Here is a 23,106-nt window from a genome sequence, read left to right as displayed (position 1 = left end):
AGACATGCACAGAGATCTAAGAATCGGCTCTAACGTTATTCACAAAAGTTGATAGCTCCACAGCCCCGCCCTAACAAACCTTAAGTTCACCTCAGGACCCACAGGAATATATGCTGACCTACGGTCCGTCATCAATTAAACGACAAATAAACGATATGAATTCTAGTATAGTTAATGCTTAGTGTGGGGTTGGGATAAGCCCACCGGCCACAAAAGAGTAAAAGTGCACAATAGTACTAACTCAAACCACAACAACAACAACATTATTAACAGTGCATGTTTAAGTTTAATTTTTCTATTTGACAGTGACATTAACCTGTCAATTTTTTGATATATTCTACAATAAATTTGCTTTCATTGCAATTATAATATAGATATGTGTAAAAATAGATATGTGAGACTATTGAATATTGTTATATATAGGAATTTTAAATTATAATTATTATATTTCAACTTTAATTTAAACTTTCATTTTTATAAATGAAACCCGTTTACATTCGAAGCTAGGAAAAATGCTAAAAAAATTGACTTAAAGAGGTTATTCATTTCAATTTTACTGCTTACTAGAGCAACTTAAGGCAGTAACTAAGCCCAAGTAGCTACATTGACTATATTGGCTACATTTGAAATAAAAGAAAAATTCATTAAATAGTGTTGACCTTGACTATTAGTGTTTAATAAGCCAAGTTAATAACATAAATTAACTACTTCGCACGCTTGAACAGCGAAAGAATTTGTAATTTGCCTCAAACCGAGACTTGCCACACTTTTCCAACAAATTTTGGTATCTTTCAGTAATCAAAATTGTAATTGTGGCGTTTGTACATGCAAAATTTGTTAATTATTTGTTGTGTTAAATTACTTTAAAGATATTTTTGATTTTATAAAAATCAATCAAGATTTTGAAATGATTGAAATGTGTGGCAATTGCACCAAAATGACAAGTCAAGCGAAACCAGTCAAATTTCAAAAATACTAATAAAAACATTTTATTAAAAATTAAAAAAAAAAAATATAAAAAATAAATATACAAAGTAATGTTGATATAATTTAAATTCTTTATATAATTATCACATGATGTGTATATCAATATTAGCAATTTCAAATTTAATTCCAATTAATTTGAATAAAACAGAACATAATTATATGCTTCAATTTATTGGCTGGAACTCAGGCTGGCGTTATTTTCCGGCTTAGAAATCGCTAAACGTGGGCTTCATTATTATTTCTATTATTGCTAATAATTTAATTTTATGAACTCATATTTGCTTTGTATCTTTGTATCTGCAGTTAAATCAAGCTAGAAGTACTGCAGTTTTTTCTTGTTTTTGTAGGTGTTGTAATCATTTTGCATTCATTGTATTCATTATTGAAGTCTAGGTATTGCAAAAAATTGGCGCTTCAATGGTCTTACGCGAAATAAAAATATTTACATTATATGCTGAAATATATATTATATATAGATATTTCCTTGATTTTCTTTATTTATGAATATTTTATGTAAATTTTTTTACAACATAAAATGTTATTAAAAATTTATAGCTTTTACCATATTATAGTAGAAACGTTCTTTGAGGCAGTAGAGCCGTCTTTTTAGTGCATAAATATTTTATAAAAAAATTACAGATTAAAAATATATTAAAATGTAGAAAGCGATGTATACTTCATATATATATAGACATACACATATATATTTATATATAAAATAATTATGTTTGTATTTACCGTACACACCTTAAAAGCAATTATATTAAAAATACACGCAGAAAGCCTTACCATTTGTAATTGGCAGTTCTCCAAGTTATGGCAGTACTAATAAATGTATATAAATATATATATATAAATAAATATATACCACTTATATAGACTTCACCTTTTCTATGAAGTCAGGTGTATTACTATTAAAAGCTTCGACTATTTTTACTGTCATTTCAAAAACAATTAAATTGTACTCCTAGTTTTTTGTTTCGCTGCATACATCCAACAATCTTATTTTGACCCCAATAGAAAGCATCAAAAATAAAAATAAATAAATGAAATAATGAATTTCACTACTCCAAAAAATTATAAGATTATAAGTCTTTCTAAAGAGGGGGTGTTTTAGTCAACGTTTTACATATTAATGTGTTATGGAGTCGGGCGGCACACCAGGCGGATGACGGTAGATTTGACAAGTGCATAAAGCATTCCACCGCACAACAAAAGAAAAAAGAACAAAAAAAAAGAACAAAAAAAAGAATAAAAAAAGAACAAAAACAAAGAACAAAACAAAAAAATACAAAAAATTGAGCTAAACCGGCTAGCTGGTAACAGTTTTATTTGGGTTCTTGATCATAGAAGATTGAATAAAATGACAAAGTAGAAGATTTGGCTTTGGTGTTACTCTAGTTGTTGCCGTAGGGTTTCCGATTTATGTTCCCTTAGAGATCGTTAGCAGACGTACTTATCTCTATTTTCTTCAGCTTATCAATAACAAAAAGAAGACACTTAGGTCAGATGTAGCTTCCCGGTTAACATGATGCTCTTATAACAAGACTAGACCTTAAGAACTTATTAATTGAATCCGCGAGAATACTGCAATACTTCCTGAAGTTCTCTCTGATGACTAGTATATACAAATGTGAGGAGAGAAATAACGACTTCTTTTTAACAATCAGAAGGTGAGATAATTTAAATTCATTTTTTCTTATGAATGCTCGACTTTGGCCGCTAAATAAATAGATTTTTAGGTAAGAATTTTTTTGACAGTTTGTCAGAATGCTTATCGGTATGAACAAAAGATCTATTATTTTATCTGAATAAAATGGGATGGATTTAGTTAGACTTTTTATATTAAATTTGATTTTAACATCAGATATGACGTTAATGACTATTTTAATTAATTTGGACTACCTGCGCCATGCCCATGCTTTCTAGCTTAGATGAATATAGTTCACTAATCTTTCTCCACTGATTACTAGAATTCATTTATTCATTCATTCCGAAGAGGAGATTTTATTGGGTTTAAGTCTCACACTGTCGCTTTTGATGATGATATGTTTTGGTGAAATAATTAATTTTAATACAAATTGGAAACTAGGGCGATTATCGTCAATAAGTATGCAAACCATTATAGTAGTGATTAGATTATAATAACTTATAAAAGCATAAATATTTAAAAAGCGTTTATGCCAACCACAAACGGACCGGGGGAACTTCGTAGCTTCAAGTTGGTGAATAGAAGTAAAGCCAAGTAATATAAAATATTGATTCATATTAATTTCGTTTAATCAACCTATTACACTTGGTGCCTTTAATAAAGATGTTAAAAGATTTAACAACCCGTATTAGGTTGTTTTGAAGTTCTGATTTTCACTTAATAAAATTACTAAGTGTTACTAAGTGCAAGTGCTCCGACTAGAAAGGGGTTTGATATGGAACCCACAGGTGGAAAATGCGGTAGAGGACGTTCGCATTTTTGGTGGAAGAACCAGCGATTTGGGGGCACGATTTGGAGGCACTCGATCTACCAACTGGCGACAGCAAGCAATTAATCGGACTCGCTGGCGGAGCCTACTCGAAGCGACCCAGAACTTCTCACGTCTATAATGGTCAACTAAATAAGTAATGAAAATTACTAAATGTATATTGGAGAGATTTTTGAAAACACTATATATCTTGAAATAATTGTAGTTATTTATTTCCATTTTTGATATTTAAATCCTAATGATTACGAAAACTGATTATTTTTTTTAGTATGTTATTTTTGTTGAAGTTGATGAGGTCACAATTACATCGATTAGCGATTTTTGGAATAAAATTAAACATATATACTTATATTGTTTTTGATAAGTAAAAAATTTTTATTTGTTCCACATTTTTTTTATATCATAAAATTTTATTTGTAATTTTTTTTTCTTTTCGTTAAATAAGCACACACACTTCTTTTTTTACAAATCATTTAAAATTGTTTAATATTATAATATATATTATATATAAAGATATATATATCTTGATAATAGTTAAAGAAAACTTTTAAAAATTTGATTTAATAAAAAAGAATAGATATATTAAAAAGTAATGTGTAGGAATTGTTGCAACAATTTTTATATCACAAGAGAAATCGAAGTATCAAAATTATTTAGGAAATAGATATTAGATATTAGAGATAAAATGAAATAAAAGTCTAAATGAGAGATAGTTAATTTGAGAATATTAAAGAGTAATTAAAAGAGAAAATGAAAGTATTTGTGGGAGTAGAAAAGATCGCGATCTTAAAATAGTAGAAAGTATATAGCGGCAGTTACGTTACATGAGAGTATGTGAAATTCTTAAGTATCGACTACATTACAAAATAAAATTAAAAAACACAAAAGCAAAAAGAAAATAATAAAAAGAAAAAATAAAAACAATTTAAAATTTCAATCTATCTCTCTCACACACTAAACAAGATACTAAATTATTATTCTAGACCTTGTTGAAGCTGTAGGTAAAACCGTCAGGTGTGCGATTAAGTGACAATTTACCAGGTGGTGAGAAACGATGTGGATTGGGTGTGGTGTGTTGGTAGTGCTGTTGTTGTTGTGGTTGTTGTTGCTGTGGTTGGTAGTGATTATATTGTTGTTGTGGTGGATTATAGGCAGGCTGTGGTGGTGGATTATAGGTAGGTGCTGGTGGACGATATTGTGGCTGTGGTGCTGGCTGATATGCTGGCTGTTGATTTTGACCAAAACCAGGATCATTGTAACGTGGATCATATGAGCCATCATCATAGTCATTATTACCGCCACGATAGGCGTTATGTGATGGTGGTTGATATTGAGGTTGTGGTGCATATCCAGGTTGTGGTATGGGCTGTGGTGGTGCTGGTGGGGCAACAGGTAAATGTTCACCAGCAGCTTGGAAGCTGTAAAGAGTAAACAAATTATTGTTTTTTTAATAAATAATTGAAAGTAAAAAATTATATAAATCTATAACACTTATGAAATCAGTAACACTATTTTATAACAAAAACAAGATTAATTAAGCGTTAAAAATTCAATTTTGGCTTAAATGACAACATTTATTTATTTCGCCTCTACTATTGGAATTTAAAACCCCACAGAGATAGTTTGACATGTTTTCCTATTTAATTTCAATAGCTTGCAGCTGTTGTCGTTTGGAATTCGGTCAGTAGCACCCCAGCACCGGTTTGGGTGTTGGCGACAGCCAGTCACGTTTCAATATTTTTTCTTCACTACTATGTTGTCATAATGGCACAGTACTAGTATTGTTGCAACATAAATAATTTGCTTGCATGTTGCAGCAATGCTTTCTTAAGCTTTGTCTTGTGTGCAACTCTACAGCTTTGGCTTGCACCGCCTACACTTACCCGTGTTTGCCTGCCGTGTACGAAATCGTACGTCTTTGGCCAGTAGGATCTACGTAACTGTAGCTGCCATGACGTGTACCATCCGCGTCGGTTTCTTCTTTGAAATTAATGCCATCCTCCTGTTCGTAGGCAGCTCCAAATTTTCCATCACCTGAGAGATAGCGTTGTTCGCTAATAATTGCCGCCGTTTGCGGATTTTGATGATAGTGTTGACTGGCAGCGAAAGCCACTAAAGTTGTAACTACTAACTGCAATGTTAAAAAAGGAGATAAAATTAAAAATTTGAAGTAGTTAGAACATGAATAATATATAATACCCTAACGTTAATTGTTTCATTATGAAAACATTAAATAAGTAATTACATATATTTAGATCCGATCATTCTATTTTATTTATTACATACAGTACAATACCAAATACCCTTAAAATGCTATTAGATATTTTAATAATTTCCAATTATTTATTTAATCATTTAGTGAATAATATTCAATACATAATACCAATATTATTTAATTCATGTAAAAAAATACACTTTAATCAAAAACCGAATACTTTTAATATTAATTTTTTTTGCCGAAAATGACGCGTCTTATGACGGTCCGAAACTATTTAAAAGTTAGAGGGGTTCGCATAGAAATGAAGAGAGAACAACAAAAATTTTAGTTAATTTATTGAAATTTGGCTGACCATAAAACTGAATTCGTTCAAACTACATATCCTACTATTTGATTAGTGAGATTGCAATGGTACTATAATATTTATTATGACTTATCACTGCTTGATGAATTTTAATTTGTATTCCCAGCCATTGTTGAAAAAACGGTCGGAATTCATTAAGAAGGCATTAATTTACTTTCAAAGCGTTAGGCAAGACTTTATGTCTTGGCCCAGCAAAGTTCATGAAATGTTGATAAAGAAGTTTCGCTGAATTCAGTGCGTAATCCTTACATTGGGTGGAATAATGATTGTTCGTTGCCGTCTTTTTGATGGTTATACAATTATTTTTTAAAAAGACCTACAAACATCAGCTGCATCAATGTTTTGTGAGTATGAGCATTTCTTTACATATTATCCAATTTCACAATTTTAAAAATCCAATATATCTTTTTTAAATCTACGTCAATTTAAGTCAGTAGTTTTTAATTTTATGAATATATAACTAATCTTTTTTTTTTAATAAAGTCTTATATATTATATGATGCATGGATGTATGTAAACACATATTTATTTCCATTAAAGTCTATATATAAAATATAATACGATATTCTATTTTCCATAAAATTTTGTTACTCATATTTTCTAATATTTTTACTTAAAAGTTATTACTAGTCAAGTTGAAAAGATACTGTCACAAGGTAATTAAAGTTCTGCGTTAAAAGGCTTTACCAGAAGACATCGTCAAACAAGATTTATAGAAGTCTAAATAAGTTGAAAATATAAATCATGTCTCTTTTTAATACTAGATAGTCAGTTGAAAAATAATATTTCTGACAACCGGAGAAAGGATAAAATGTCTTTCTCCAATACTAAATCAACTAAATAATGAATTGAAAAATTATTTCATGGGGGGTTCCTCTTCAATACTTAAAATACTAGATATTGAATTGAAAATGGATATTTTTGGTATATCCAAATAAATAACCGAAGAAAGTATAAAACATGCGTCTTTAATACTTTCTAAACTAGATGGTGACTTGATATTTTGTTTGCACCTAAATAAACCAAAATAGCATTATATATGTTTTCCAGAAAACTCAGAGGTCAAAGTAATTCAAAATTTTAGATTATATGACATAGTGTGACATAATAATGACCAGTATCAGTAAATGATCAGTAAATGCTTGCATTATATTTCGCTATGGAATAAAGTTCTCAAATCGGGTCTGACCTATTTTGGGTGGAAAATTCCGTTAGAATGTCGCAAAATGAATTGTATATACACACTTTAACATTGACATGTGGGGATGGGTATATGGGTAAATTGAAGTTCCGCAGAATTATAGCCGGATCTTCGCAACATCTGTTCTCGTGGCACTTGCCTTGTAAATATTACTCAGATTAGTAAAGTTTTTTGGTACACTCTATTTTTTTATGTTTAATTCCAAGATTTTTTTGCCAGAAAAATCAATATTTTTTTAAAATATTATATTATATTATAAAATAGAAAAAAAATACCGCAACTAAACTATTAAACTAAAATGGAGTATTAAATTGGAATGTGAAAAATGAAGTCGTTGAATTAGTATTTACATTTACTATATAAATGACAATACATTGTTTTTAGAAGGGTTCGAATAGTAATTAAAACACAACAACAAAAATTTAGTTAATTAGAAAAAATTTAAATATTTTATTTTTTTATAAATAAATAAATTAAAATAAAATAAAATAAAAAAAATAAAATGAAATAAAATAAAAGAAAATAAAAAATAAATAAAATGAAATAAAATAAAATAAAATGAAATAAAATAAAATGTAATATAATAAAATAAAATAAAATAAAATAAAATGACAATAAATAAATGACAAATTTGCCTTTTTCATAAGATCACTGATGATGAATACTTAGTAATACTTGAAACAGTGTTGTATGGTCAGTCAAATTTCAATTAACTAAATTGTTGTTGTTGTCTTTTTATTACTATTCGAACCCTTATAATAACTTCTTTTCTTCATAAGACGCGTCATATTCGACAAAAAAATTAACATCATATATTTTTCTATATATGAAGTACCTGGCCTTAAACGAACAACTTGTGATTTAGTAAAAATTTTTTTATTAAAATTGGTTGATTATATATTTAGAATAAAGTGAGGTGAAAAAGCAACAATTTGCATAGTATAAAACTTAATTCCCTAGTGTAAACGAGGACTGTTCCAAAATGGAAGTACTCAAATGTTTTATTAAAAATTAAATTTATAATCTACATATAATTTATATATAATAGAAGATTTTTTAAAATATATGTTCACATATTTTACTCTAAGTCAAGTATCAAGTATATTAATTATTGTAAAAACGTTTATAGTATTTAATTAAATATTTTAACATCACTTTAAAATTGCTTATAAAGACGTCACAAAAATTAAAAAATCTCAAAATGTGTTAACTCTTGACTCTGTCTCCGACTCAATAAAAAGTTCAACATTATAGACTTTAATCTTTAATTTGTCATTTTAGTTTTTATTCCCAGAAGCACATTGACTCTTAATTTGAGAAGAACACTGATGTCTTTCATTTTTTTTTGTTTTTTTTGATAATAAAGATACTTAAAAACTCACAAAGCGGAACATATTTTTTGTGTTGTAGTTCGTTGGGCGGGGCGGGTATATCCTTCAAGCGACAATGTAAACTGCTCTCTGCGAATCGCGACCAATTAAAGATATTTTTTTGAATTTCGTAGCCTTTACGTTTTGTCCGTTGAAAAGGATTTTATTAATTTAGTAGGCGCACGTGGCTCTTAACCGAAACGTTGCGTATCGGGGAGGATTTGTTTCTTGAAACCGACGGCGACAAATTTATAAATGAACTGTCTTCCGCAGTGACATGGCTTAGACTTTTATAGCGAACGGCGGAAAACCTTGGTTAAGTCTGCATTTGTGTGTATTAAGCTCGGCTCTTTTCAATCAGATTATTGTTGCGCTTTAGCCTAACAATGTTGCTATTTTGTGGCTTTACTATCGGTTAATGTAGTTGTGTAGTTTGCTTGATTGAAATAGCATATAAACAGCATATATAAATATATAATTTATTAACAACAACAAAATTTTACTTTTTACTTAGCAGTTAAGTGCTCTAATAAGTCAACTTTAGATACAGCAAAGTATCTGTGAAATGCTCGTATTAGTGCTGTTACTTTTGTTGTTGGCTGTAACCGGGCGTTGGTAATCCACTCATTCACACAGTCACTTGCTCTTTCAAAACTCGTTAAACGCTTTAAGAATTTTTTTCTAATATTTATAATAATAATATATAATATATGTTTATATATAGGTACATAAATATAATATATACTCATATTTATTTGACTCGGTTAGAGTTTCATTTTCTTCTCTTTGTTATTGCTGTTGTAGTTGTTGTTGTTTGTTGATTGTTTCTGTTATTTAAATTTATAAAGAACTTGGATCAAGTAAATAAATTGTCTAAGTGGCCACAATTAAGCTTCGTTATACAATAATTGACATTTGTTCGAGTGGTAGAAATGCCTGGCATAATTATGTTCTTACTTCAGAAGTCGCAGAAGTCGCAGATCACATCTTTCTCAAGACAAAATCGCTGTTGTGATAGGAAACTGCCTTCACATGTGATTTTGTTTTCATTACAAAATAATTGTACAATGAAATAATTTATTGTTTTTAATGTTTATTACAAATAACTAATAATGTAATAACAAAAATGTAACAATAATTTTGCACACTTTATGCTTAATTATCGCTAATTGCTTTGCTAATTTTTATAATTCAATTTTTTTTTTTTTTATTTTCAAGAGTTGTTCAAACAATTGTGTTAACACTCGTATATGTAATATATTTTGAAAGAATTTATTTTTTTATTTTAAATTTATTAATAAAATAATTTACTTCATTTTTAATTATAAAATATTTTTATAATATAGCAATAGGATGCCTAACGGATGTCATTGTTTGTTGATGATATCATTTGGAATATTATAATTGAGTTATAAATACTTTTTGTTGACTAATAATAATATCAAAAATTTTTTTTGGGTTTCTTATATATAATTTATAATTTATTAACATATTTTTTTTATAAAGAGGTTTTTCAAAAAGTAGTGAACTACAACAACAAAATTTTTTTTTATATTATTTTTATTAAATGAGTTTTTGGCTGACCATAGAGCTGTTTCGAGTATGGCCAAATACCCATTATCAGTGGTCTTGGAATTAATTCTCCTATTTAATTATTCTAAATAATTTTTTGAAACTGCAAGTACCAGGAATCGAACTCGTGCCCTGCCAAATTTAAAGCTCAGTGTCAGCACTCTTTAACCAACTGACCCAAAACCGTACCTAAGTTTTATATTCACACACTTTCCTGGAGTTTTCTTACTTTGCTATGAAAATTTTATTAACAAATTCACTTGCTGTGTTTATATTAGAACGAAATTATATACCAGCTATAGTATAATTGAATTAATTAATTATATATTCTTATTTTTAATTGTTAAATTTCAATACTATTCTGTTTGTATTTTTTATTTAATTTTTTCTATTTTATATCTAGCCTACGGATCTCAACTCTGGGGTTGCACGTCTGAGTCAAAAGGGAAAAATAGCAATATTAATAGCAATATTAGCCTTAGAAAATGATAAATTAAATGAGAATCTTCAATTGAAACTGACATAATTATAGATGAGAATCTAGCAATTATAAATAGAACTTCTTACTTATTTTAAATTGTTGCAAATGTCATAACATGATAAACTAAGTTTAGTAATATATATATAACTTGATAACTATTATAAGATATTTCATAGTGGATAATAAAAATAAAAACGTTGCAGATTATGCAATGATCACTAGAACAACACATGAAAGCATTTTAAGTCTAACAAAATTTATATTCGGAACATAGTGGGTAATGTGATGAATATATTTAAGTACATGGTTGGTTGGTTGGTTGGTTGCAGTGGCAGGTCATACGATAACTTCAAATGTACCTCAATTAGCGATTTTTCGCCGTTTTGTTACCACATTCCTCGCAAGAACCCTAGTATAGAAGAGTAGACACTAAATCCATCCCACTGAATTTAGGTAATTTAATAGGTCTTTCATCTTCACCATTGAGTAAAAAATTTAAGTACATATTTGGACAAAATTTCAACGGGCAGATAATACGAGTACAGTATCTGGGTACACGAAACTCGATTGTTATGGTCACTTTAGATTTTTCAGAACATGAAATGCAAGATAAGTTAATATTGTAGACTGAAAAAGACAAAAAATTACCTCTACATGTGTGGAAGGATATTCAATTACAATAAAAATGTATGGGGACACTGCAGGTATTAATATAAATAAAATTTAAACTTCATATTTTAGAAGTTCACTCTATTTTTGTCATTTAATAATTTACTATAGTCTTATCTCTAATCATGAAAATAAAAGTGATGAAAGTTAGTAGGTAGGTCAGATTTAATTCAATTCTTTGAGTTAACTATTTATTATTATATTTGAACATAAAAATAAAAATAAAATCTTCTGAAAATTATGAAATATAGTAATTATTTGAAAGTAGGGACTCGTATAAATATTGGCAAACTTTAACAAGCTCTTACTTTACTATTTTATTTTGCCTAAACTATACTTGGTATCGCAATTAGTAAAGAAAATATTTGTAACACGAGAGAAAACTCAATAAAGTTGGTTGAAAGGTATACAATATATCTATGGCTTTTATGGTATGACTTTAAATTACGTCAAAATATGCAAAGTCATTCTGAAGTTGATTTTTAATTATATGCAAATTAAAAACTTGACTGACTGAGTGGTATAAATATATATGCCACTCTATTTACTCTATATATTTTCTCACTATATCTCATATATATATTCTAATGTAATAGAGTATTATATACTCTATTTATATTTATTTATAAATATTTATATACTTTAATATATTAGCACTAGTAGAGTTTCTCAGTAGAATTTGATCCAATGGAATAAAAATTGTTTGCTCTACAAGCCAACTTAATATTAAACCCTTTCATTGCAATCAACTACTTCTCGAATTGAACTTACAAATAAATTATTTGATTATAACAAAAAAAAAAAAATACTAATGTAGGTGGATATTATATTTTTTTATTATATATTATATATACACCCACCAATACATATAGGTCATAATATATAATAATGAGCTTTTACTAACTAAAAAATAAATGTGCATATTAACATTTATGGCTAACAAAGCGATACTAATAAAGACAATATTAAGCGATAAAAGATACTTTTCGTTCTGGTTGTGTGTGTTGATAAATTTTATTGAACTTTTTGCATTGTAAAATGCACTTTATACAAATATGTAATACTGCACATACTACACACTCGTATAATATTCATTTTATGAAGCGGAGAACTTGCGCTGGACAACAAACCTCAAACAGTGGACTGCGGACTGCGGGCTGGGGATTGCGGACTGCGGACCACACCAAAGTACCTGCACCAATAAAATTCAAGATTTAAATCATGTTTCGGTGTTACATTTAAACTGTGAATAATGCAATCCATACTTGAGCAAAATTTTATGTTAACAGTGAATTACACTTTACCAGCGATCTTTCTGCTTTGCCTAAGACCGTCGCTTAGTTTGCAAAGCACAGAGCTATCTATCTGGCTTCGAATAGGTCTTGGCTTGCAGTGCATTTGTTGTAATTACAATTTTATCTTTGTTTCAGTTTTGAGAAAACTGCAAGTTCCACCGCACCACCAAGCCAGAGTAGTTTGATGCTTGTAATTTGGGTTTGGTTCGGAATTCTGCTTAAAAAATGTCTGCAGTTCAAAATTTAAATGATTACCTCTGCTTTAAGATTTTTGCATCATTCTTATTTTTCAATTTTTATTATTTTTTATTTTTGTTTATTTAAAATGAGATTTTTTTGTAATTTTCTAAATTCAGATTTGTGGCAAATTGCTTCACATTTTTATAAATAAATATTTTACTTACAATTTGAATCAGATATACATATTAAATTAAAAAAAAAGTTTTTTTTTTTTAACATAATTTTGCAAAAAGTGTAAAAACTGCAATTTGCTATTTTTATTGCCTTGTATTTAAGTTTGCTTCTAAATTTTATTAGCTATTAAATTAATTCTTCAGTCGGTTTATCTCGATAACTGAACGTATGGAGAAACTGGTACAATGGAGTGCCAACAATTATTATTTTTAAACTGCAAACGAGTATGTAAATTTTCTCTGTGAAAACTCAATATTCGTGAGGATTGTCGATAAGACTTGCTGATTTACAATATTGAACTGTCTTTCACGATAGACATGGTCCAGCAATCTTGCAATGTATACATATGTACTTAGCAAATTCTTTTTCTTCTCAACTCACAATATTTTATTAACTCTCAACTTAACTAGGTAAGTGTCTGTAAGAGTTAAATGTATTATCAGAATTACGTTAATATAAATTTCATATTATAAATTACAAATTAAATGTTTAAAGCAATATAATAAGAAAAAATAAAATCTAATAGCATAGCATCTGGTTACTACTTAAAATAGAAAAATGTGAGTATATTAAATTAATTCAAATGCGCCACGTGGGGAATAGATTAAAATTAGTGACGGACATCCAGGGCATATAGACTTAATATCACAAGTCTAAATATAAGTCTAAATATAAGTATATCAGGATAATGCGCCCAATAGAAAAAACTTCACCAAATCTAGTTACCGCCATAAGTAGATATAGTCTCCTTCTTGATTAGAAGGAAACTTAAGTGCATGTTAGCATTAACCAGAGGCCCTATGCTCCACTAGGAGAGAAAGACAGCAATAAGTAAGTAAATAGCATTAATCAAGTTGAGTTTGTTTTAGGACTTTTGCATTATTCTTTAATAATAGTATATATATTTTAGTAAATTGTTACGAATGTGCCCTGGATTGTCAACAAACGACAAAAGGAAACGCTAAAAAAATATTTGTTGTTGTAATTACACTACTGTTCAAAAACTTCTCTTTAATGGAATTGTAATTTTTAATAGATGAAAATGCCAAAAAAAAATTTTCAGATAAGGGAATTGTGGACTAATCATCATATATTTTATAACATTATAAATTATTTTTTTAAGTTCAAAAATGTTGATGTATCGTTTAATTACATATAAAAATGTATGGGTATGGGTCGCACAATTAACTTTTTTCATTGATGATGAAGACATACGTGTACGTATCATGGAAGTTAGCCATAATATACTATTTACTACTGTATCCATCGAGGGTAACACAATATTTGATTGCACTTTTTGGTGCAATTAGCTGTTAAGCGATTAAGGTGCATTTTAATTCAGTTGTTGAAATGAAGCAGCTCCGGAAAATTTCCAGCCAGCATCTACGTTTCACAGTTTTTGATGTATTTATTGTATTTTTGTTGTATTTGTACAGTTTTTGTTAAGGTTATATATATAGACTAGATTTTGAATAATTTTTCAAACGATTTGATATTTACTAACTCTCCTACAACCTCATTTACATCATGTCATGTGCTATCAGATACTTAGCAATGCAATTTAATAATTATGATTCAGGACTAGCTATGATCTACCATATCAATTTTTCTAAATAATGGGAAAATGTTCACGCACAAGAATATCTCACCCTTGTATCGTTTTAGAAATACTGATGTAGCAGTTCTTCAAGCATTCAGTCAGATTAATATAAGATAAGATCACAGTGTACTTGAATATGAAAGAAAGTCGACCAAATACTTAACATATTTTGCAATATTGTGCAAATATACGTCCTTCCTAACTCCATGTAGAGTTCAGTAATTATTAGTGCTTTCATTAGCAGATTATTTTTGAATAACCTGTGACTTTTTGATCACCTGTACCTCGGTATATATTTAAATTGGACCATATATAATTTCCTTAGCTTCTTTGATAAAAGAATCAACGCTTATATGAAAAATGAGATATAATGATTTAGTACATGCGAGTATGCGAGAACTTATAATTAATATATGTATATCTTATAATTTTATATATCTTATAATCTTATATATCTTATAATTTTATATACCTTATAATCTTATATATATTATAATCTTATATATCTTCTAATCTGATATATCTTATAATCTTATAATCTTATATATCTTATAATCTGATATATATTATAATCTTATATTCTTATATACCTTATATACCTTATAATCTTATATATATTATAATCTTATATATCTTCTAATCTGATATATCTTATAATCTTATAATCTTATATATCTTATAATCTGATATATATTATAATCTTATATTCTTATATCTCTTATAATCTTTTATATCTTATAATCTTATATACCTTATAAATATCTTATATATGAGATAAGGGAGCATATTTTTTGGAGTGGAGCTACTTCGCTTAATGACGATATGTATAGTCAGGTCATGGTTATTATTTTAACTGATTTATTAGTTTATTAAACAATATATTGTAAAAATATTTTTAAATTTTTTTGCGAAGATACCGCAATATTACACCATACTCTATACTCTAGGATATACAGTTTCATGACTACTCGTAAATATTTTGTTTATAGAAATGGCATGACGTAGCATTTTAAATACGGATTAATGAGTTCAAGTGGAAAGAATGGCGTCAGAAAATTATTCCCTCTTTGTGTAATACAATAAACCAATATAAGTTCAATAAGAATTGAAGTAATTGTTAAACATATTTTTCCAGACTTTTGAATAATTTGGTGTAATTGTCGTTTTGCATAAAGGATTTGAACAAGGATTGAACAAGGATGACCGTCACGTGATATGGGAACACTTCCCAAAAAGTTAGTTAGTGTTTTTTTGTGTAAATTGTGTTATAAATTGCTAACTTATATGAGATTGATGGTATCTAAGCCGCTGCACGTGTTTGATGCTCTAACGTAAACGCTTACCTGTAACGATTTGCTGTTAAAGTTGGTGTTTAATGGGTTAAACATTTTAATTTATGCAAAACAAAGAAAATGCACGCGCTACACAAGTTAACCCGCTCACTACTATTAGTGTAAAATAGAACAGACGAGTAAACAAGAAAAAATTAAAAAAGATTAAATGAATGTAACGTGTGAATTGGTTAAATCGTCATAGGCCGCTTGTTACTTTCCGGATTATGGGCACACAAGAACCGCATTTAATGAATTGTTCCACTTTTGTTTCACATATTCACATATTTTTTACGTCAAGTTTTATGAATCGGGAAGTGATTTGCGTACGAGTATTAGCACAAGCAACAAATGCCATTTAAGTAACGTGAGGCTTCAATGTTAGAATGTCTCATTTTACTTGTTTCTATCTCTTTTGCACGCATACTTATTCTGACTTCATATTGACAACCTAAAACAGCGGGTGACTCAAATGGCCGTGCATACTTTCTTCTAGTTTTGTTTTTTTTTTCGAATTTTCAATCAGGAATTTAAATCAGTTGACAATGACACCAACAACAATAACAGGAAACTCAACAACGAAATAGTTGAGATCGTTTCGCCACCATTTTACGTAGCTGCGATTAGTCGGTTAAACAGGGGTATAAAGTGAATAGGGGTGACATTACGAGTATAAGATATGTTTAAAAGCCAAATGAAACTATACTGATTCAGTCGCATTATTCAATATACAACGAGTGAAAATATGATTTTTATAGAAAAAAAAGGTTGGCTGGCTTTATTTTGTTTAGGGGAAAAAGTGCTTGCTGCCTTTTTGATTTCAAGGCGTTTGTATGATGAGATCCTGGCACCCATCAATCTGATTTTCGCTAGTGATGTTGATAGTTTTGCATTTTTATTTCATATTATTTATGTTATTATTTTCTTTTTTTCTTCAATTTTCAAGTTAATCATAACATAAGAGATAATGACTGCCCTAACAAAAGGTCCGTCCATATAAAGGCACTCGTTTGTTGTAAAAAGACTTTCATAAGGGTTGATTTGCATTGCAATTTGTTCGGTATATATTTTACTCTAAAATTATACCGTAGAGGTGAGTACAATTTTGTTATTGTGCTATTAGGCAATTTTTTTAAAATCTAAATATTAGCTACATTTCAGTTTTTGTAATTATACAATGTATATATGGTATATTTATAGTATTTGGCTTTGAAGAACATATAGAACAACTATTATTTACCTTAAGACCGTGTGCGAATTCGAGTAAATTCATGGTAAATTGTGGGAAATAGTAAATTATGTCGGTATGGCAGCGAATGTGGGTATTTACCAGAACTTTGAGTAGGGTAAATTAGATAAAAACTAGGTAAATTAGGTAAATTAAATTAAAAAATAAATAAATTTGAAAACTTTTAACCAAAAATAACAAATAAGTGCAATAAATAAATAAATAAATATTTACATAAGTGCAGTGCAATAAATCTCTAAGAAATTTCAATTTATTTTACCTCAATTTACTTGAACTCGCACCGGGCTAAATCTTTAATGTAGAGTATTAAATTGTATGATTCTCTCAAGGTGCAAGATTTTTGACTTAACTATAAAAAATATTTAAATCACAATTTTATAGTTGGCTACCTAAAGCTATTTTGTAAATTTTTTCGTTGTCCTTTATGCTTTTTAAAAAAATACATAAAAAAATCGTTATACATTTCTTGTTTTATATATTTTAAAGTTAAATATATAAAAATTATTATGAATATACTGAGATTAGGCACCGAGGGAAAGTTCAGCATGAAAACGAATATCAAGTTTTCAAGTAATATATTACGAGTATAACACCTCTGTTGCATTAAACACTTCGCAGGCATAATACCATGTTTCCACTTGTCTCATTTAGGCAGTTTTGCTCATTAACGTCGTTACGAAGAAGTCTACCACGCTGCACTACAATGGAACCCTCAAGGCAGTCGAAAACTTGGCAGGCCTCGTACCACATGGAGTAGAACAAACCGGCATGAAATTAATAAATCATTTAATTAATTAAGATATTTAGCATTAAACAAAAATACCTGGCGATTCTATGTAAATAGTCTATGTTTGTTCCCGATGATATATGGCTTTATAAATAAATAAAATTACATAGAAATTAATTTCAGATATATTTTATTTTATATAAATTCTAAATTCAAGCAAGGAATTAAAAAAAAATAACTTAATTTTCTACCCCATCTTTACGGTACGGTACTTATCTCTTAATTTCCATTTATGTACAAGTCGAGTATTTCCATTATTTCAGCTGCTTTATTTTAGCTCACCAAAGTCTTTCCACCAAAAATTTGTGAGCCAAAATTATAAAAAAAAAATTATCAAAATATAATCTAATGATTTCTTTGCACATTAATCTATATGCAGATATAAACATATGTGCTCGTACATATTTATCTATATGAAATGTGTTGAGATTTTGTAATTGAAAACATATCAAAGCTACGATTGGAGTCATGACTGACTCTTTTAAGTACTGCGAGTGTAGATGAGTCCTCACTCTTAAAAATTAAATGACGAAAACAAAAAAAGTTAGAAGGTTAACTACAGCATTATTCCTGCTCTTACTGTTTTTGTATTTGTAGTGAATACCTTACACGAGTATTTGGAATGGAAAAGAATTATTGTTAAATGCTATCGTAACAAAATCTTTAAGCAATGAAAGTCAAATTCTAACTCTCGCTAAACTTGTCGAGAAACCTGACACCAGTCACTGCTAAACAATCCGTAAAAATCATAGAAACGTATCACTCAGGGAATAAATGAGACACAAAGGTACTCATTTATATTATCGATATTATGTATTCTGTAACAGCATAATGGGTGATATCGTGCATTCGATATTTTTGACGGATATGCTGAAAAGTCAGCTTATCTGAATGCGAAAGTGTAATTCTAAACCTGATGAAATGGCTGGTAAGTGCGCATCTGCGAGTTATTTTTCCTGCTTTCATACCGTTTTTAATTTCTCACTTACTGTCATATTCACAGTATTGTATATATTACTGTGATATATACATTAAGTATACTTGGTGTACCTCAACGAAATTTCACTTTTGACTTTTTTCGTCGTTGATACCCGATCCGATCTGGTCCCAGATTTAACATTCATTAATCCGATGACTGCTATTAAAGTGCAAATCATACAAAGGAATTTCTTATAATTTGAATTTTTAACGAATACCTTTTTTTTATGAGAATTCACTTGTAATTAATAGAAAACATGTTGGTAATTGCATTAAAATCGTAGATCAATGGTAGCAAAATTATACCTGGAAACCTTGAACACGTTTATGCGTCACCATTTATTGCAGAATTCATTTAAAAGTGGTCTAAGGTACGCACACTGAGAAAAATAACTTTTATTGATCGAACGTCAAGCGATACCAAAGTGTCAACGGACAAGTTTTTCTAGCTTTCAAATCTATTTTATGTACTTATCTTTTTTTACTTTTTTTTTTTAAATTAAATATTTAATTGAACATTTTCTAAGTATGCATTAGAAAAATATTTAACTGACACCGTTAAAAACATAACTACTGGGAAAAAAAACTGGTAACAATTTCGTTGTCGGCTGAATTGCGGTATTGAATGCCACTGTTTCACAATATCAAGGTCAATACCAAATCATATTTCCAGCTTTAACTCATTTCTACATATCCAGTTAGCGCACTAAAAACTCGGTACTCGGTACTGAACGGGTTAATTTTTAATTTGCCTGTCAGTGGTTGTCTTGGGTGCGTGCGCTTGCGCTGTAGCCGTCAAACCCATGGGTAGGTAATGTGCGTTGAAAAGTTTTATTCAACTCTGAATATAAAACCTGCTAAACGTAGAGGTGGAAATTTGATTGCAGTTTTTATGCAATTTTCAAGTTAATTAATATTTCACGTTTTAAAAGTGTAATACAATTTTACATAATAAGGAAATTATAATTAATTAAGTAAAGTATTTGCTAATTGAAGTAACCCACTCAAATTTTTTAATTACTTATTAATAACATAGTCGATTTTAATTTATTAGTTTTATAAATTAATATGTAAAGACTGTGAAATCATTATAACGATAACAACTAAGACATAAAACATAAAAATTACAAGAAAAATATTTTATCAATAAATTGCAAATTATTTATTATTATAAGAAATGCTTCATTGTTCGATGTCGTCGAGTGGTGTGTATATATTACATAGCCTCGTTTGTATTTTCATACTATCTAAGCTTGACACGGAATGTCGTCGATCTTTGAACGAGACGCCAATAGATTCATTGTTTAACCTGAGCTGGGTTTGAGTTCATTGGAATATTTCTGTAATTTATAGGACCAATGAATTCGTCAGATGTGATGTACAACGTACAATTACATCAGTTTCTTTAGATCTATGTATGCCTTTAGTATCAGTTGCACTAGCTATACGTATAAAATATATAAAACTGATGGATCAATGAATGAATTTTGTTAAACCGCCAACAATCAGAAAAAATAGGAGCAATTAATTAATTTTAATTGATACTTAATACAAATGGTATACTGACGGGATAATGTTTCCTTAGTAGGGACACTAATGATGGTTAGAGGAGGAAAAATACGGTACCACTCATCTGTTCTGGCGCCAGAAGGTGTATACAGTCACATAATGGCACTTATACTATACACTTACACTTATACTTATACAAGATGTAGAATGCAGTTCATAACATATATCAATCAATCAATCAATCAATTCAGTACGTTCCCATGGGAACATTGGGCCATAACGAACTTTTTCCAACATATATAATATATTTTAACCCAGATACTGTAGATACAAGTTCCATAACTATGTATTCTCTTTTGTAGTATCGGAATTACTTCACAACACGTATAATAAACCTTAAGCTATTAATAAAAAAATGACCCTCCATATCAAAAGCTTTCTTCTTTTCTTCTCTCCGGAGCATAAGTTATTTTCTTTGAATTGTCTATCGTTTTAAACTATGATGTTCTATATAAAAACTATTAAACAAAAATGTAAATTTGTAAAAAGAGGTTTTTCGCTTTAATAATAACAATTTAAGAAGTAAATTGTGAATTTAATCAATAACTATGAAAAAGTTACTTTAAAAAATTAATAAATAATAAGAAAACTAAAGGAACGAACGGTTATTAGTTGATCATACCATAAAAAAACTTTTTTCCTACTAGAGTCTCCTTCTTAAAATTAATAATAATAAAATAATACAAAATAAATCAAAGTCTAATGTTTATTACTGACCATTCCGTAAAATAAAATTATATTCCATCTATAGTCTCCTTCATAAAATTAATAGTAATAAAAAAATAATACAGAATCGAACGTTTATAAAATAAAATTATATTCCATCTAGACTTTCTTTTTCTTATATGTCTGTCCGATATCAACTATATAGACCTTAAAAATATTGTCTGTTTCGTTTACATGATAAACTTGGTACTACCTATCGGTGTCTTAGCAAAATAATAAAAATTTGTACTGCAAAACCTGAGGCTCCAATGAACTTAAGTTAGCAGATTTGAAATATAACAATATAATGATTAAATAATGCAAAACTTAGATTATTGTAAGAGAATTAATATTAGGTTAAGTTCAGAAAGTGCGTGCTGACAGTTGTCAGCTCTTCCACTCGAAGGCATACATTACCCATTGTGATGCCCTCAAAAATATTTGCCAGGAGAGGCGAATTGATAATCTTTGTAAACCTTATTAAACCATTTGGTTTTCCAGATAAAATTCAGGAGATTCGATAAGCTTGCTTTCGTTATCTCTTTCAAGTCAGTGGAAAGCGATCCCTAAGACATTGAAGTTTGCCTTGTCTTTAGTCTTGGACAGAGGTACAGAAATTATTATTAGAGCATTTATATATTATTGAAAGGACATAATATGTAGAATAACTAAATTCTTACAAAACTAAATAAAACTTGAAACTCTATGGTTTGAAATCAAAATCTTCTGGGTACTAAGTATTAGTAATTTCATAGTAATAAATTCATTGTATTTTATTAAAAAATTGTCAGTAATAAATTACATATTTTATTAAGGAAGTGTGACTAACCTTAAATCAATCCTGACATAATAAATTAAGTTTATATTTCATTAAAACTATTGAAAAGTGGAAATACTTTCACAAAAAATATATAAATATCACATAAAGAAGGACCACTTGCGCGTGGATAAAATTACGCATTAATCGTCTCATAATATTTCGAAAGCAATACAATAACGACATTAATCGAACTTGTTTTTGAAATGTAAATAAAAAAAAATTGCATAAAAACTTACACAATTATAATATTAATTAATTAACAAATATTTTTCATAAAAATTTGAATTCAATTAGGTTATTTACAAAACATAAGAAGTCAATTGCGTCTTGAATTGAATTTGAGCAGCCCATAAGCCGATTAATCACCTGTTATATGTGAACATGTTATTAAGCTTAATGATATACATATTTAAGTGATATTGTATATCATAACATCATAACATATTCAAGATGAATTACTATTCCGTAAACCACTTCTATTGCGCACTGTCTTCATTCACGCCTTCATTCATTATTTGAAGTGTATTTAGTCGACTGGATTTTGGATCGATTTCAACTGAAACGTTCAAAATATGCAAAGTCATCTTTTGCGCCATCGAGAAGTATCATAATTGTATTTGTAGTTATGTACTCGTATATGGCATTGCCGACATTTTGTTTTGAAGTTTCTAATGGATTCATAACTAAGTCCACTTAAAATAAATAACTTAATTTTATTAATCAATTCAATTCAAATTAATTTTATTATCATACTTTGATTTAATGGTGCTTGCTTCTTTGCTCAATTTAGCATTTATTCATCGTTGACAAAATTATGAAACTTTACTACAATATTATTTAGGAAATTATTTATTATGATTTATAGTATTTAAAGGAGTGATTTGATATAAAAATTACTAGTAAATATTATTTATGTATATAGTATATATATGTATATAGTATAATAAGTCCCATTTTAGTTATTGAGACGTTATGAACCATAATTCGGTGCTGTGGAATTTGGGTGCTTTTAAAAA

The 23,106-nt window shown here is 28.7% G+C and overlaps 1 protein-coding gene across 1 annotated transcript; it reads right to left on the bottom strand.

Moving 5' to 3' along the window:
* Window positions 1-3,897: 3,897 nt before the first annotated feature.
* On the bottom strand, window positions 3,898-8,903 carry LOC119684804 (proline-rich extensin-like protein EPR1). The gene is made up of 3 exons (XM_038098929.1): window positions 8,633-8,903; window positions 5,351-5,598; window positions 3,898-4,885 (listed from the first exon to the last, which is right to left on the bottom strand). The coding sequence occupies exons 1-3, from the start codon at window positions 8,642-8,644 to the stop codon at window positions 4,447-4,449; spliced, it is 699 nt and encodes a 232-aa protein (XP_037954857.1). The 5' UTR covers window positions 8,645-8,903; the 3' UTR covers window positions 3,898-4,446.
* Between the last annotated feature and the right edge of the window lie 14,203 nt (window positions 8,904-23,106).

The sequence above is a fragment of the Teleopsis dalmanni genome, chromosome 2, assembly GCF_002237135.1.
Source record: "Teleopsis dalmanni isolate 2A chromosome 2, ASM223713v2, whole genome shotgun sequence".
NCBI classification, from domain to species: domain Eukaryota; kingdom Metazoa; phylum Arthropoda; class Insecta; order Diptera; family Diopsidae; genus Teleopsis; species Teleopsis dalmanni.
Note: the sequence above shows the minus strand (reverse complement) of the source record. Positions and strands in the feature narration are given on the sequence as shown.

Bases quoted from the DNA above. Each gene is read 5' to 3' on its own strand.
- LOC119684804 (XM_038098929.1), bottom strand. The intron at 4,886-5,350 runs GTAAGTGTAGGC...TACTCTTTACAG, and splicing joins TACACGGCAGGCAAACACGG to CTTCCAAGCTGCTGGTGAAC.